This window comes from Somniosus microcephalus, chromosome 5 (genome assembly GCF_052327205.1).
Source record: "Somniosus microcephalus isolate GS21.2 chromosome 5, FLI_Smic_1.0, whole genome shotgun sequence".
Lineage (NCBI taxonomy): Eukaryota > Metazoa > Chordata > Chondrichthyes > Squaliformes > Somniosidae > Somniosus > Somniosus microcephalus.
This window is the reverse complement of record NC_140991.1, coordinates 22,608,593-22,625,621: the sequence shown is the minus strand read 5'-3', so window position 1 is coordinate 22,625,621 and position 17,029 is coordinate 22,608,593. Positions and strand designations below refer to the sequence as shown.

Below are 17,029 nucleotides of genomic sequence, written 5' to 3'. Positions count from 1 at the left end.
TATTCCAACTCTTTGCTTTCTGTCTGCCAACCAGTTCTCTATCCAAGTCAGTACCTTGCCCCCAATCCCATGTGCCTTAACTTTACACGCTAATCTCTTATGCGGGACCTTATCGAAAGCCTTCTGAAAGTCCAAATACACCACATCCACTGGTTGTCCCTTATCTATTTTACCAGTTACATCCTCAAAAAATTCCAGTAGATTAGTCAAGCACGATTTACCTTTTGTAAATCCATGTTGACTTTGTCCGATCCTGTCACTGTTTTCCAGGTGCTCTGCTATTACATCTTTTATAATGGACTCTAGCATTTCCCCCACTACCGATGTCAGGCTTACCGGTCTGTAGTTCCCCGTTTTCTCTCTACCACCTTTTTTGAATAGTGGGGTAACATTAGCTACCCTCCAATCCATGGGTACTGTTCCAGATTCCATGGAATGTTGGAGGATGATCAGCAATGCATCTACTATTTCTAGGGCCACTTCCTTAAGTACCCTAGGATGTAGATTATCAGGCCCTGGGGATTTATCGGCCTTCAATCCCATCAATTTCCTTAACACCATTTCCCTACAAATACTGATTTATTTCAGTTCCTCCCTTTCATCAGACCCTATGCTCCCCGACATCTCTGGGAGGTTATTTGTGTCCTCCTTTGTGAAGACAGAACCAAAATATATATTTAATTGGTCTGCCATTTCTTTGTTCCCCATTATAAATTCCCCTGATTCTGACTGCAAGGGGCCTACGCTTGACTTCACCAATCTTTTTCTCTTCACATATCTATAAAAGCTTTTACAGTCAGTTTTTATGTTCCCTGAAAGCTTACACTCCTATTCTATTTTCCCCTTCTTAATTAATCCCTTTGTCTTTTGTTGAAACCTAAACTGCTCCCAATCCTCAGGTTTACTGCTTTTTCTGGCCAATTTATATGTCCTCTCCTTGGATCTTATGTTATCCCTAATTTCCCTTGTTAGCCACGGTTGAGTCACCTTTTTTGTTTTATTGTTATGCCAAACTGGGATGAACACATTCTGTAGTTCATCCATGCGGTCTTTGAATGTTTGCCATTGCCTATCCACCATCAACCCTTTGAGTGACATTCCCCAATCAATCCTACCCAATGCACGCCTCAGACTATCGTAGTTTAGTTTATTTAAATTCAGGACCCTAGTCTCTGAGTCAACAACTTCATTCTCCATCTTAATGAAGAATTCTATCATATTATGATCGCGCCGTCCCAAGGGGCCTCGTACAACAAGATTGTTAATTAATCCTTTCTCGTTACATAATACTCAGTCTAAGATGGCCTGATCTCTGGTTGGGTGTGTTTTACAGTTCACGGTGTCCCTGGTGGTGTTATGATGTACACATCTTTACCTGCAATCAGTAACTGTCTCTCTTTGTCTGTCTCTGTGTCTCATAAACTTTACAGCACAGAAAAGGGCTATTTAATCCGTCAAACCCGTGCCGCTACTAGTTCTTGCTGCTAATCACATTTCCCTGACTGCTCCTCTGGATGAAGTGTCTGTGTCAGTTGTACATAAAATTATGTAGAGTGTACAGCACAGGGACAGGCCATTCGGCCCAACAGGTCTATGCCGGTGTTTATGCTCCTCCTCCCACCCCTTATGAGCCTCCTCCCACCCCTCTTCATCTCACCCCTTAAAATTAGAGCTGGGCCATTTAGGAGTTAAATGAGTCAGTACTTTTTCATACAAAGGGTAGTGGAAATCTGGAACTCTCTTCCCCCAAAAGGCTGTGGACACTGGTTCAATTGAAATATTCAAGACTGAGAGTGATAGATTTTTGTTAGGTAAGGGTATCAAGGGATATGGATCAAAGTCAGGTAAATGGAGTTGAGGTACAGATCAGCCATGATCTGATTAACTGGCAGAACCTGGGATGGCAGGAATGACGTATGAGGAGAGATTGGGTCGATTAGGCTTATATTCGCTAGAGTTTAGAAGAATGAGAGGGGATCTCATTGAAACTTATAAAATTCTAACAGGACTAGACAGACTAGATGCAGGAAGACTGTTCCCGATGGCAGGGGAGTCCAGAACCAGGGGTCACAGTCTAAGGATAAGGGGTAAGCCATTTAGGACTGAGATGAGGAGGAATTTCTTCACCCAGAGAGTGGTGAACCTGTGGAATTCTCTACCACAGAAGGCAGTTGAGGCCAATTCATTAAATATATTCAAGAAGGAGTTGGATATATTTCTTAAGGCTAAAGGGATCAAGGGATATGGGGAGAAAGCAGGGACAGGGTACTGAGTTTGGATGATGAGCCATGATCTCATTGAATGGCGGAGCAGGCTCGAGGGGCTGAATGGCCTACTCCTGCTCCTATCCTATCTTCTATGTAACAGGCTTGAGGGGTTGAATGGCCTGCTTCTGTTCCTATGTCAGTTTAAGCCTGCAAAGGATTACTGAGTAAAGTAACACATTAAACACACTTCGATTTGTGCTTACCCTCTCTCTCAGTCTCTGTGATGGCTACTATTTGAACAACACTTCAGCTGACTTGTATGAATAAAGCATGGTTTTTATTGATTGAGCCAAACAGTGGTGTGTGCAGTGCTTTTTTTAATGGTTGAATCTATTCCTTTTCCAGTGTTACCTGTACCTCTTCTACATGTCGGCCAGGATGATCAAGGCACCCGGAGCGTTTGTTCTCATTTGTATATGCAATTTTTATTTATTTGGGCTGAGGAACGTTTGGCAGATCCTCTTCCACTTAGGAGTGGCCTCTCTGTCCACGCATCAGATATTGTCGAGGAAACTCACCGAGAGACTGCCCGACTGCGGAGTCTGATACCCGAGAGCACCCGGGACCGTCGATCATCCCCACTGATGGAAAGGATCAGCGAGCGAGCGTTCTCAAACGTGCCTTCAATGTGTTTAATAATGTCATCGCCACAATTACTGCTTGGACTTGAAATGAAACCCTTAAGACTTCAGAAAGGGAATGTAAAATGGCCCCCTTTCCCAAAATGTAAGTCCCATCGAAAGAGAAATGGAATTTTCCTTGGGAAAAGAGCAAGGTGATCACTCATTTACAGTGTGTTCCCTTCCAAATACTGAACACTCGTCCAGAAGTTTATTGTGGTATAGTAAAATCATAGAAACCACTGGATCGATGTCCCGTGGTGCTGCACAGGGGGAGTCGACACCAAGTGTAGTCTTCAAGGGAAGCAGGTTTGAAGCGCAGATGTATTCAATCCTTATTTTAAGGTCAGACATTCTGCCCTTATTTATATTTCCACTATAAATTGCTGCGTCCACATTTATAATGGCAACTGCCTGTGTCAGTTTGTCTCGCTGTAATTAAACACTCTCGCCAGTGCTGGTGCTGCAGCGCCGCCACTGTGGGGAGGGTGTAATTACAGGGTGACCCGTTTACACGGACAGGTTCCATTCTAAATGTGGGCGGAGCAATTTGTAATGGGGAAAAAAAAGTTGACGGGACGTGTGTGCAGGCACAAGTTTTGATTACAGTTATAAGGGTACTGATGAGCGAGAGATGACTTTACATAACACACAAAGGTGAGTTTGACATGTGGTAGTCTACATGTTAGATAGAAAGCCCTTGCGCAGGAGATTGGGTGCTGAGGTCTTTCACTCCTTTTACCTTGGATGCTACGTCCAGGGTTTATATTCATTGGCAACAGATGGGAGGACAATCTCCTTTCTCTGTCACCTGCAAGGGTTTTGAGTGAAATGAGTTTTGGCTACTTTCAACTCCATCCACCGCACCAAACCCGTGCATAACTTGGCATGTTAGATTGGGATTGGCAATCTCGATTTGGAGAGGCCATAAAGAACCTGAAAATTTTAGTGATAGGTTTACGTGTTTGGCGAGATGGAGGGATCTCCTTTCCTGCAGGAGGAAGTGGGTTGAGGCAGAAAAGAGGGAGCTTGTCGCTGCATTAGGTTGTGTTGTACCTGGCCTGGAACTGCTCGATACCGAGACAGCTGTATAGGTCTCTAGGTTAGACATCGCTTCCCTTGATGAGCACAAAAACTGGCCCAAGGTTTTTAAGAAGACGAGGGAAAAAGCCCAGTTTTACCTGTTGGGGTGTGTGATCATGACTTTAAAAAAAAAAATAGATTGTCATTTATTAATGGGACATCAGGAGATGATAATTTGAGGCTGCGTTTCTAGCCAAACTACTTACTCACCTTCCTACTTCAACAAGCACATCAAAATGATTTAAATCCAACTTTTCTTTGGTATGCAATTTTCAGGAATGTGCCAAAAATACCCCCTCGATCTTTGTTTCAAAGAGAAGTTACTTTTTCTTTACTGTTTCACCGCTAGATTCATTTTTCAAGTGCTGTAAATACTTTAACGATGTTGACCGTGCCATCATTCAGTCACTTATTTCTTCTTGTTTGCCAGTGGGGATCGGGGCTCTGCTTTAAGGAACTAGAGTCCGGGCTACTATCTTTCCAATGTTCCAGCTAAACCCACACTGTCCCAGGCAAGAATCAGCGGCAACCAAATGTTTACCCTTCCTTACGTTGCCACCTTCCTACGCCCTCTGTTCTCTCCTTATCATTGTGGTATGCCAGTGTTCAGCCAAGCATAGTCTTCCCAAATCCATAAAGTGAATGCTACCCTTCCATTTTGATACGGTCAAGGTGATGCGGTGCGACCCATTGTAATCAGTGGCTCCCAAAAGGCACAGGGTAAATTTGGCAGCCCAACTTTTGCAATTGATTGCAGGTCATATTGTGCACGAGATGTCACACAGCACATGTGAAGCAAGTTTTGAAAGGAAGCTAATATTCTTTGGGAGGGAAGGGAATTGGTGAATTAGAAGACTTTTTAAGCACTCGAACAATGACTCGTCCTTTTGTATTGTGCTTGTCAGTGGGGTGGGAATCTCCTGCCTACGATTAAGTCACAGATCCCGCTACTTGGTAAATCTGCCTTACTTGTGTTACAGGGTGGATTTTACGGCACTGGGTGGCAACGTAAAAACAACTGCACGTGCACAACTTTGTATGTGCCTAGTTTGAAAGTAAAGATTGCGACTTTTCCTCTGGCTGCGCACCTTCCTAGCTGCTTGGGGTTAGACCCCCTATAAGACAGTGATGGTAAAAATGGTATCAGCTGACCTGCACGGGCTGAAGACCATTCAGCCTGCCCATAGGCTGAAAGAAATGGCAGCTGCTTCACATTAATCATCTGCCGTCAATAGGACATTGTCACTATTAAGCCACTTTTATGGTACTGCTCTGGATCTGCTGACACAGGCAATGCCAACCCCTTGACCACCTTGTGGCCCTGCCACTACAGTGGGCAGTGGTCGCTGTGGAGGGAACGTCGCGTTGAATCGGCAACGAGCTGCTGTTGCCGGTAGCGAAAGGGAAGACTTCAGGTGGAAGCACGGCCTGTGCTACGAGAATTATTTATTTATTTTCATTCTGGCAAGGCCGGCATTTGTTGGCCATCCCTGGTTGCCCTTGCGAAGGTGGTGGGCCACCTTTTTGAACTGCTGCAGTCCATGTGGTGAAGGTGTTGCCACAATGCTGATAGGTAGGGCATTCCAGGTTTGTGACCCAGCAACAATGAAGGAGCAGCGATATATGTCCAGAATTATCTTGAAGTTAAATCGTCGGATCATTAATCTTACTTATTCCAGTTTCAATGCACGAAATGTCGATTGACTGGGTGTTTGTTTTTTTTTACAGATTAAGCATGCACTATTATGGTTTTAAAAAAAAAGTTTTTATATGCATTTTAAAAATTCTACTTCAAATGTAATGTCTTGGCTAACAATTTTGTGTAAGTGTGGTACTACGTGTGATGTCTTTGCTGTCCTAACTTCGCCGACCTTTAGCAGGAGTTGCTTGCATTTTGGGGCAAAAACAGTTGTTTTCGTGATCTGTGCGTTAACGTAGTGACAACTTTAATTCTGCACTAAGAAGCCTAAAGATTTAGTTGATGTCTGAAAATGGTGGGCTGAGGCCCAACTGAATGGACTTCCACTCAAATCTAGTACTGGGATCCAAGGTGCACAATATTTAATGAACCTACAAAACCATATTGATTGATCCCTATTAAATGTCTAGACAACCGATGCTTTTTTTCTCCCCCCCCCCCCCAAAAGCATTAATATCATTCTAATACAAATTTAACAAAAAAAAATCTTTTTGTGAAAAGTCAGCATTTCATTGTACAACTAGACTTAATTACAAAAATGATTATAGTCTATTCCATTCTCGTACAATTTTATTCAGTCTGCATCAGTACAGGCTTCATAAGAGGCATTATTGCCTTGAAGGAAGTTTTCGGAAGCAGCCCTGTCTGAAAACTCAGCTCGTGCCTTGTGTCTTGGCTGTCACTTCAAGTTCACACTGCAGGGCTGACTTTTTCAATGTGGGACTAGCGCCAAAAAAGTGCTCGCCTTCCCACCTGACCACCCCGATGGACAGCAAATTTCCCAAAATGGATGACCAAGGAGCTGTCTGAGCAACCTGGCAATACTCCCAACGGTATTCTATTCCCCCTCAGTATGCCATATACCCTCTCCCTAAAAGAGATGTCGCATCTTTTAATTTCCCTATCTCCTCCCCAACTCATTCTTTCCCAGGACCTCACAACTGGGAATCCCTTTCCTCCCTCGGTCTACCTTTCCTCTTGCAGGCTTTAAAATCCGTTTGGTGTCGCATCTTCTCCTCTTCCGTCTCACTGTCTTCACGATGAACCTTGGCTCTTGGTTTTTCGATAGGGGACAAAAAAAAATCTGATCAGACCCAACTCTGTTAAACATCTTCAAAATAAACTAGAAGTAGTGGTAAGCTGACTGCCAAGCACGAGCGGAAGTTCCAGTTCATTGCCATTTGTGCCCATTTCTGTTGACAGTGGGGAGGAGTTCTGTTGCTCATATTCAGGGTGACATGGGTCTGCCAACCTGACCAGAACAAGGGGACATAATCTTAGAAATTGGACTAAGCCGGTTAACAGTGAATCAAGAAAAATGCCCTCACACTAAAGAGTTGTGGAATGTACTGACCCAAGGGTCCATAGGTGCAAACTTGATTGTGGTGCTTAAAAAGGAGGTAGTTACCTAGGTGGGGGGAAAAAAAGTATTGAGTATGGAGAAAGGGCAGGTACTAAGAGGGACCTGTCTAGAAGTAAAACAGCATAGCAGATCAGACTTGTTGAGCCAGTGGCCTACCCGTGTTTCTATGTCCAGCGGTTTACACCCAGAGTACCTGGGCAAAGAGATCTGAGCTGGACCATACCTCTTCCTGGCTGTGCCATCTGGAGTTTTACAGGGATAAATAATTATTTGTGGGGGGTTGGGGTAGCGAAGCGTCATACGAGAAGGATTTCAAGTGGGATTCAAAACCTACATGGATCATTGTTAAATTGTGTACGGTGGCTGCAGGGTAATATTCGGGACACCAGACCTCAATGCACACTTTCTGTGCACTGACTTTAAAAATAAGTCTGTGAAATGATTGTGCTGGGAATGTTTGTCAGCCTCATTACCGATGACGTGCGTGTTTAATACTGTGCATAGGGATAGGTGTAGCCCTGTTGTGTTTGCTCTAATCCTTTGTTATAAACACTTGGCTTATAAGATTTTAAAATATTATTTATCAGTGTGAAGTTATATTGACTCGATTTTAATAGGAAAAACGGCACCAAAATCCTAAATATGTGTGGAAGATATTGCACATCAGTGACTACAGTAAGCAAAACACTTTATAATGAGGGGAGCCTAGTTATGTTTGTTGGCTTGTCTTAAACACCACGTTTTGTAAAGAAAAAAAATAAGAGACCGAGAACTTGCTATTTTGCGGTGGGTGGGAAATTACTTTTGGAACTTTGTCGTGCAGTCTGTCTTCAAGCCGCTAACTTGGCAACTCTGGAGTGAAGACCTCTGGTGATGGGAAGCTGCTCAAGTGGCAGAGGTTCACTGCGTGGGATTGTTGTCTGTGGGAGGACATTAAAGGGGGTTCATTTTGACTTTGGGTGATCGTGTAAAGCGGGCGAATATCGATTTATACGCCTCTTCCATTGGAGAGATAGGAAAAGGAGTCGGCCATTCACCCCCTCGAGCTTGTTCCGCCATTCAATTAGATCAGTGAAAACAGGGAGAGGTGTATAACGGGCAGCTGGATCGATAATCGTCTGCTTTACAGTATCGCCCAAAGTCAAAATTGGCCCCAATTGTCTGCCTTTTTCATCAATATCAAAGGTACTTCCAGCATGTTTGTAATTATTTTCAGGGAAATGTGGTATGGGCGGATCCGGCAGGAGAATCTGCACCGATCCAGCAACAGCCCTGCAGTGTGGTTGAGGTTAATCTTAGCCAGTGGGCTCACTTGCTGTGGTTAGAAATGATAGCAGGCCCGCATGGTTTTTGTCTGTCTTGTGACTCCGCCTGTATTCACAAGATGCTCCGCCATTCAATAAGATCATAGTTGATCTTTGACCTCAACTCCACTTTCTCGCCCGATCCCCATATCCCTTGATTCCCCGTGAGTCCAAAAATCTATCTGTCTCAGCCTTGAATATACTAAGCGATTCAGCATTCACAGCCCTTTGGGGTAGAGAATGACAAAAATTCACAACCCTCTGAAGAAATTTCTCCTTATCTCAGTCATGAATCACCAACCCCTTATCCTGAGACTATGCCCCCCTAGTTCCAGACTCTCAGCATCTACCCTGTCAATCCCCCTCAGACTCTTGTATGTTTCAATGAGATCACCTCTCATTCTTCTAAACTCCAGAGAGTATAGGCCCAATCTACTCGATCTCTCCTACGGCAATCCCCTCATCCCAGGAACCAGTCTAGTGAACATTTGTTGCACTACCTCTAGGGCAAGGACTCTGCCCAGTACTCCAGGTGTGGTCTCACCAGAGCCCTGTACAATTGTAGCAAGACTTCCTTACTCTTGTACTCCAACCCCCTGGCAATGTTTGAGGGCAGAAGAATTTTTAAAGAATAGGAAAATGCCAACATGTTTCTCTTTTTGTGGATCAGCCACATAGAATAGGAAAATGCCAACATGTTTCTCTTTTTGTGGATCAGCCACATCTACCCACCATTTTGCCATATCCCTCAATCCCTTCACAATCTCTGAGGCATGTTTGTGTGTTTTGAGTGAATTTAGGCCTAGTTCGTACTGATGGGCAGAATACCTCTCAACCAGTGACGGACTGGAGTAGTCGGTATGTTACTTAAGCTAGTAGATATGTTTATAACGTTGCGTAGTTTGAGGTTACCAGATTCCCTTGAGTTTAGAAGCTTTGGTAGGGAGGGGACTATGGATCAGTTGAGGGTAAGTGGGGATGTACAGATCAGCTATGAAATAATTGAATAGTAGATTAGGCCTGAGGGGCTTAATGGGCTACTGCTGTTCCTATGGTGTTATCCATATTCTTACAACATCAAGGCTAGCACTGCAGGCTTCAAAAGACAGCTTTCTCTTTATCATTATAACACGGGAGCTCATAGACTCGGGAGCTTTTTTAAAACTTATTAAAACATTCTGCTTTGATCAGTTTTTTTTCTGTCTGATCGCAGTAGAAGAGGCTTTTAAAAAAATCATAGCCAGAGTAATTTATCCGCGACCAGCTCTTGTTTTGCGTGTTGTCTGACGCGGGCCTTTTGGAAGGCTCCCTGGCCTGCAGAGTCCATCGTGTGTAAATAGCGCACAGTGTCGGCGATTGTAGATTACAAGCCGTACGCCAATGACGCTGAGGGATGAAGAAACCCGTTGACACTAGTTTGTGTTCCAACGTCTGAATATAAAACTGCAGCAGTATTGCACCATGTGTTGATAACTCGTCTGTTTAGGTGACGCGAGAGGAAGCTTTGCATCGACACAAACTTCTGCAGTGCAATTATTGAGCAAAGTTGCCCAACTTGAATTTAGACAAAACGAGTCGTGAGTTTACCCGGTGAGTTTGTCTCGCACCGCTTCAGCATCACATCAGCTGTGGTATAACTGTAGTCCTTGCCATGTAAAGTTTTGAAAAGGGGGGTGCAAAAAAAATGGGCAGTCCATTAGACAACCTGACAAGTTTTCAAATGCCACTTTTCACCATTACAGTGTAAGCCACCTGTCCCACTGGCTTCTTTTAACATTAAAATGGAACTAGCTTCTGGGTGCCATCGAGCAGAATCATGAACTTGTGTGCGCAGTGCTCCATTTTGTCTGGGGGCGGTGTGCAAAGATAGCAGTATAACTTGAATTTGCTAGCCCCACATCATTGTAGGCAGGCACCAGTCTCGATGTGTGCAACGACAACCCGTACAGTAAATGAGCAAAATGTGGGACAGCTGCCCAAATTTAGAGAGCAAGGAGGGGGTTTGGTAGAATCAAAAATCCTCTAATCTTTTTTAAAAAATGTCGATGTATTTATGTGGCAGTGGGAGGTACTCGTCGAATCTTACGGCATAGAACGAGGCAGGCAGGATGGGCCAATGAAAACCCACATACTGTTACGAAGCATATTTATAAACTTTATCCTCGAGTGAAAAGGTGCACCTTTTTAAAATGTTTTTTTTGCACAGTCCTACAATAACTAAAGGGAAAAGTCTGTTGATATTTTATATGCTTTTTTTCCTCATCGGTCTCATTTTCATTGCATGTCAAACTAAATTTCTTTATGTATTGTCAAGGAAATTACTGAAAAATAAAGATCTATTCTGCAAACATACTTATTTTAAACCCAGTGCCCAATTGTACGCACAAGAACAACCGGCATCTCGATTGAAGCTTGAAAGGAAAAGCATAACTTTATTGCAAGTGTGAATAAGCAGACAATAGTGAATGCAGTGGTGCTGTGTCATTGCTCAACCTTCCAATTGCCGGCACATTCACCACTGTCGGGAATCAGTCTTTTCCAGTATTCGTTTTTTTGCAGATGCTGGGCTTTTTTGTACATAATTTGTGTTTATATAACACCTTCGAATTCCCCACGTGTGGTTTTTCCATTGAGCTGTGCGGCCGCTATACGGGAACATTGGTCATCAGAACATAATAGGAGCAGGAGTTGGCCCTATGGCCCCTTGAGCCTGCTCCATCATTCATTAAGATCATGGCTGATCATCCACCTCAACTCCACTTTCCCACCCGGTCCCCATATCCCTTGATTTCCCTTAGTGTTCAAAAAATCTGTATCTCAGCCTTGAATATACTTATCGACTGAGCCGCCACAGACCGCTGGGGTAGAGAAGGCCAAAGCTTCACAACCCCCCGAGTGAAGAAATTTCTCCTCATCTCAGCCCTAAATGGCCGACCCCTTTATTCTGAGACTATGCCCCCTAGTTCTAGACTCCCCAGCCAGGGGAAACAACCTCTCAGCATCTACCCTTGCACGGCCTCTGAGAATCTTGTATGTTTCAATGACATCGCACATCATTCTTCTAAACTCCAGAGAGTATAGGCCCATTCTACTCTGTGCCTACGAGACGACTCACAGGTACTGTCAGACAAAAGTGGGCGCTGAACCAAAGGAGGAGAAAAGCTATGTCAAAGATGCGCGTTTTAAGGAGAGCCTTAAAGGAGGTGATGGTGCTTAGAGAGGGAATTCCAGAATGAGATGCCTGAGGCGGCTGAAGTCTTAGCTGCCACTGATGGGGAGATGTGGGGAAAATTCCCCACAGGACAGAGTCAGAGCAATGGAGCTTTCGAGGTGGAGGATGGGCTTCTAGAACTGGAGGTGGTTGCAGAGATCAGGGGAGGCAAGACCATGTAGGAAATTTAAACATCATGAGAATTTTAAATTGAAGGGGTTGAGGGACCAGGAACGAATTTGGTTGGCAAGCACAGGAGTGAGGGGTGAGTGGGACTTGGTGCAGGATAGGATACAGGCAGCAGAATTTTGGATGAACTCAAGTTTACAGAGCAGGGAGGGTAGGAGGCCGGCTGGAAGAGCATTGGAATAGCCGAGTCTGGACGTGTCAAATGGCATGAATGAAAATTTCAGCAGCTGATGGGCTGAGGCCGGGTAGAGCTGGGCGATATTACAGAGGTGGTACTTATGATGAAGTGGATATGGGATTGGTAGCTCAGCTTGGCGTCGAGTAGGTTGCTCGCATGTGAATAGTCTGGATCAGACTGAGAAACTGAAGAGGGGATTAATCGCAAGAGTACGGAGTTTTGTGACGGGGGCCGAAGATAATGGCTTTGTCCTTCCCGAAGTTTAACTGGAGGAAATTGCGACTCATCCAAGCAGTCTCCCAACACGGAGGCAGTGGAGGAGTCAGGAGAGGTACGGCTGGGCGTTGTCAGCCTAAGCGTGGAAGCTGAAGCCATGTCTGCGGATGATATTGCCGAGCAGCAGCATCTGGATGAGGAGGAGGAGGGGCAAGGAAAACCCCTTGGTGGATTCCCGAGGTAGTGGTGTGGAGACGGAAAGGGGAGGTGTGGTGGCTACAATTGGATAGGTAAGAGTGGAACCAGGCCGGGGCAGTCCCGCTGAGCTGGACAATGGAAGAGAGGTGTTGGAGGAGGGTGATGTGGTCGACCGGGTCAAAGGCTGCAGAGAGGAAGAGGAGTGAGAATGCAGCACAGTCACAGAAGAGGTCATTTGTGACTTTGATTAGAGCCGTTAGTGCTGTGTCTGGGCAGAAACCCATAACCTTCTGACTCGGAGGCGAGAATGCTACATAGAAACATAAAAGATAGGAGCAGGAGTAGGCCATTCAGCCCCTCGAGCCTGCTCTATCATTCAATGCGATCATGGCTGATCATCCAAATTCAGTACTCGGTCCCTGCTTTCTCTCCATACCCCTTGATCACTTTAGCCTTAAGAAATATATCCAACTCCTTCTTGAATATATTTAATGAATTGGCCTCTACTGCCTTCTGTGGTAGAGAATTCCACAGGTTCACCACTCTCTGGGTGAAGAAATTCCTCCTAATTTCTGTCCTAAAAGGTCTACCCCTTATCCTTAGACTGTGACCCCTGGTTCTGGATTCCCTGACCAGCAGGAACATCCTCCTTGCATCTAGTCTGTCCAGTCCTGCCAGAATTTTATAAGTTTCAATTAGATCCCCTCTCATTCTCCTAAACTCCAGCGAGTACAAGCCCAATCGACCCAATCTCTCCTCATACGTCATTCCTGCCATCCCAGGTATCAGCCTGCTGAATCTTCGCTGAACTCCTTCCATGGCAAGAATATCCTTCCTCAGATAAGGCGACAAAACTGCACACAATACTCAAGATGTGGTCTCACCAAGGCCCTGTACAACTGCAGCAAGACATCCTTGTTCCTGTACTCAAACCCCCTCGCTATGAAGGCCAACATACCATTTGCCTTAACCGCCTGCTGCACCTGCATGCTTACCTTCAGCAACTGGTGCACAAGGACACCCAGGTCTCATTGCACTTCCCCTTCTCCCAATCTATTGCCATTCAGATAATAATCTGCCTTCCTGTTTTTGACACCAAAGTGGATAACCTCACATTTATCCACGTTATATTGCATCTGCCATGCTTCAGCCCAATCACCCAACCTGTCCAAATCATCCTGTAGTTTCTCGGCATCCTCCTCACACCACACACGCCCACCCAGCTTTGTGTCATCTGCAAATTTGGAGATATTACATCTAGTTCCCTTGTCTAGATCATTAATATATATTGTGAATAGCTGGGGTCCAAGGACCGATCCCTGCAGTACCCCACTAGTCACTGCCTGCCACTCGGAAAAAGACCCGTTTATTCCAACTCTTTGCTTTCTATCTGCCAACCAGTTCTCTATCCAAGTCAATACCTTGCCCCCCATCCCATGTGCCTTAACTTTACACGCTAATCTCTTATGTTGGACCTTATCAAAAGCCTTCTGCAAGTCCAAATACACCATCCACTGGTTCTCCCTTATCTATTTTACTAGTTACATCCTCAAAAAATTCCAGTAGGTTAGTCGAGCACGATTTACCTTTTGTAAATCCATGTTGATTTTGTCCGATCCTGTCGCTGTTTTCCAAGTGCTCTGCTATTACATCTTTTATAATGGACTCTAGCATTTTCCCCACTACTGATGTCAGGCTTACCTGTCTGTAATTCCCCATTTTCTCTCTACCACCTTTTTTGAATAGTGGGGTAACATTAGCTATCCTCCAATCCATGGCTACTGTTCCAGATTCCATCGAATGTTGGAAGATGATCAGCAATGCATCTACTATTTTTAGGGCCACTTCCAAAAGTACCCTAGGATGTTGATTATCAGGCCCTGGGGATTTATCGGCCTTCAAACCCATCAATTCCCTCATACCATTTCCCTACAAATACTGATTTGTTTCAGTTCCTCCCTTTCATCAGACCCTATGTTGCCCGACATTTCTGGGAGGTTATTTGTGTCCTCCTATGTGAAGACCGAACCAAAATATGTATTTAATTGGTCAGCCATTTCTTTGTTCGCCATTATAAATTCCCCTGATTCTGACTGCAAGGGAGCTACGCTTGACTTCACCAATCTTTTTCTCTTCACATATCTATAAAAGCTTTTACAGTCAGTTTTTATGTTCCCTGCAAGCTTACTCTCATATTCTATTTTCCCTTTCTTAATTAATCCCTTTGTCCTCCTTTGTTGAAACCTAAACTGCTCCCAATCCTCTGGATTACTGCTTTTTCTGGCCAATTTATATGTCCTCTCCTTGGATCTTATGCTATCCCTAATTTCCCTTGTTAGCCATGGTTGAGTCACCTTTTTTGTTTTATTTTTATGCCAAACTGGGATAAACAAATTCTGTAGTTCATCCATGTGGTCTTTGAATGTTTGCCATTGCCTATACACCGTTAACCCTTTAAGTGACATTCCCCAATCAATCCTGCCCAATTCGCACCTCAGACCATCGTAGTTTCCTTTATTTAAATTCAGGACCCTAGTTTCTGAGTCAACTACTTCATTTTCCATCTTAATGAAGAATTCGATCATGTTATGATCGCTCCGACCCAAGGGGCCTCGTACAACAAGATTGCTAATTAATCCTTTCTCGTTACATAATACCCAGTCTAAGATGGCCTGATCTCTGGTTGGTTCCTCGACATATTGGTCCAGGAAACCATCCTGTAAATACTCCAGGAATTCCTCCTCCACGGTATTGTTACTAATTTGGTTAACCCAATCTATATGTAGATTAAAGTCACCCATGATGACTGCTGTGCCCTTTTTGCATGCTTCTCTAATTTTCCTTTTAATACCACTGAGCCACGAATGACACCAGTAGGTACTGGTTTTGACGCTGATATTTTTGGAGTACTTCCAGTGGACAGTGTTGACCATTGTCTAATTGGGCGAAGCCGAACCCTCTGCACATGTACTGTACTTAGATGTGCACAAAGAGCTCCCGTACACTGGGCACTAACTGCGATGGAGTTTTATAAAATTAGAGAGGAGTTGACTGTTCCATCAGCACTATCATAACATTCAGTGCTAAAGCCTATCTGAAAAGTCTGTCTCCGGTGAGAAGTCAAAGCAGTGCTGCACGATCACCTACTTCAGGCGGTGACTGACGTAATAAAACTCACTACGCACATGGTTTGAGTATAAAGCAAGGCTTTAATCAACTTGTTTCAGAACAGGGAGGTCTAGTTGTACTTCACTAGTTCCTGTCTTACAAAATGTCCCTGGAGAGCTGGGCCCACGCCCGAGTATTTATACTCCTTGGACGGCGCCACCAGCTGGCCGTCCAGTGTTATTTCATGAGTAGCTTCTTTATGATGATGAGATTTATAACAGTGATCTTCCACCACCGCAGATGATGGAAATCACTCCCGGTTCCTTTATATTAAGAAGCCCACAGTCTTCGTATCATGAGTCGTCACACCAAAGAAAACCTCGATGAGTTGTTACGCTCTGCCTCTTTCTGAAGGCGTGACAAGAGTTCTGTGGGAACACAGGATAGAGGCAGTCAATAAATTCACAGAAGGGGGTTTCTGTTTATGATCCTGGGTACATTGCAAAAGGATAATGGGGCCCAACGAAGATTACTGGAGGTTGTGAGAAACGGGGAATCTGTGGTGACTAAAGCCACAGCGAAAGAGCTAGGTATTGAGGAGGCTTTAGAAGGTGGGGAGAGGGTTCGAGAGATTTTCTCTGTGTAGGGACCTGCCCAATAGAGGCAAGTTGGAACTCAGGGCTGCAGAAGATTGCAAAGGTACGGTGGAATGAGGCAGTGGAGGATTTTGAAGGCGGTAATACTGGGGACAGGGAGCCAGGGGAGATCGACAAGGGCAGGGGCGATATTTGTGCAGGGTTTTGCGAGGGGCTGCAGTAGCGTTCTGGATGTATATTTGGTGGTGTTGAGGAGGCCAGTGAGGACAGCATTAGAGAGATTGAACTCTGTAGTCAACATGGTGTGGGTGAGGGTTTCAATGGAGGGGAGGTCCGGATTAGGCAGAGGCTGAAGTAAGTGATCTTCAGAGTGGAAAGCATGTGGGGTTTGCAGCTCCACTGGGCATTGAACAGCACACCCAGGATATGCACCTTCGGGTTCGGTCTGAGCCAGCAGCTGGGGAGGAAAATGGAACTGAGGCACAAAGTTTCTGCTGGGAGCTGAACAGGATGGGTGTTGGTCTTGCAGATGTTATAGAATCACAGAAACTTACAGCACAGAAGGAGGCCATTCGGCCCGTCGTGCCTGTGCTGGCTCTTTGAAAGAGCAATCGTGCTCAGTCCCACACCCTCGCTTTGTGTCCGTAACCCTGTAAGTTCCTCATCCTCCAGTACCCATCCAACTCCCTTTTAAAATTATTTATAGAATCATCGGGTACAGTAGCATAGTGGTTATGTCACTGGACCAGTAAGGCTTGGACTAATGATCCAGCGGATGCGAGTTCAAATCCCACCACAGCAGCTGGGGAATTTAAATTCACTTAATTAAATAAATCTGGAATAAAAAGCTCAGCACCAGTAATGGTAACCATGACACTACCAGATTGTTGTAAAAACCCATCCGGTTCACCAGTGTCCTTTACAGAAGGAAATCTGCTGCCCTTACCCGGTCTGGCCTATATGTGACTCCAGACCCACAGCAATGTGATTGACTCTT

The 17,029-nt window shown here is 44.8% G+C and overlaps 1 protein-coding gene across 2 annotated transcripts in view; it reads left to right on the top strand.

Annotated features, from left to right (window-relative positions):
* Positions 1–17,029, top strand: part of sec22c (SEC22 homolog C, vesicle trafficking protein) — a 94,414-nt gene that overhangs the window by 59,985 nt on the left and 17,400 nt on the right. The window contains exon 7 of one of the 2 annotated variants that reach the window (XM_085987421.1): positions 2,613–10,688. The exons of the other annotated variant lie outside the window; for it this stretch is intronic. Coding sequence (XP_085843547.1) covers positions 2,613–2,813 — 201 coding nt within the window. The 3' untranslated portion in view covers positions 2,814–10,688. Of the gene's footprint in view, positions 1–2,612; positions 10,689–17,029 lie in introns of those variants that run through there. 2 annotated transcript variants of the gene reach the window in all.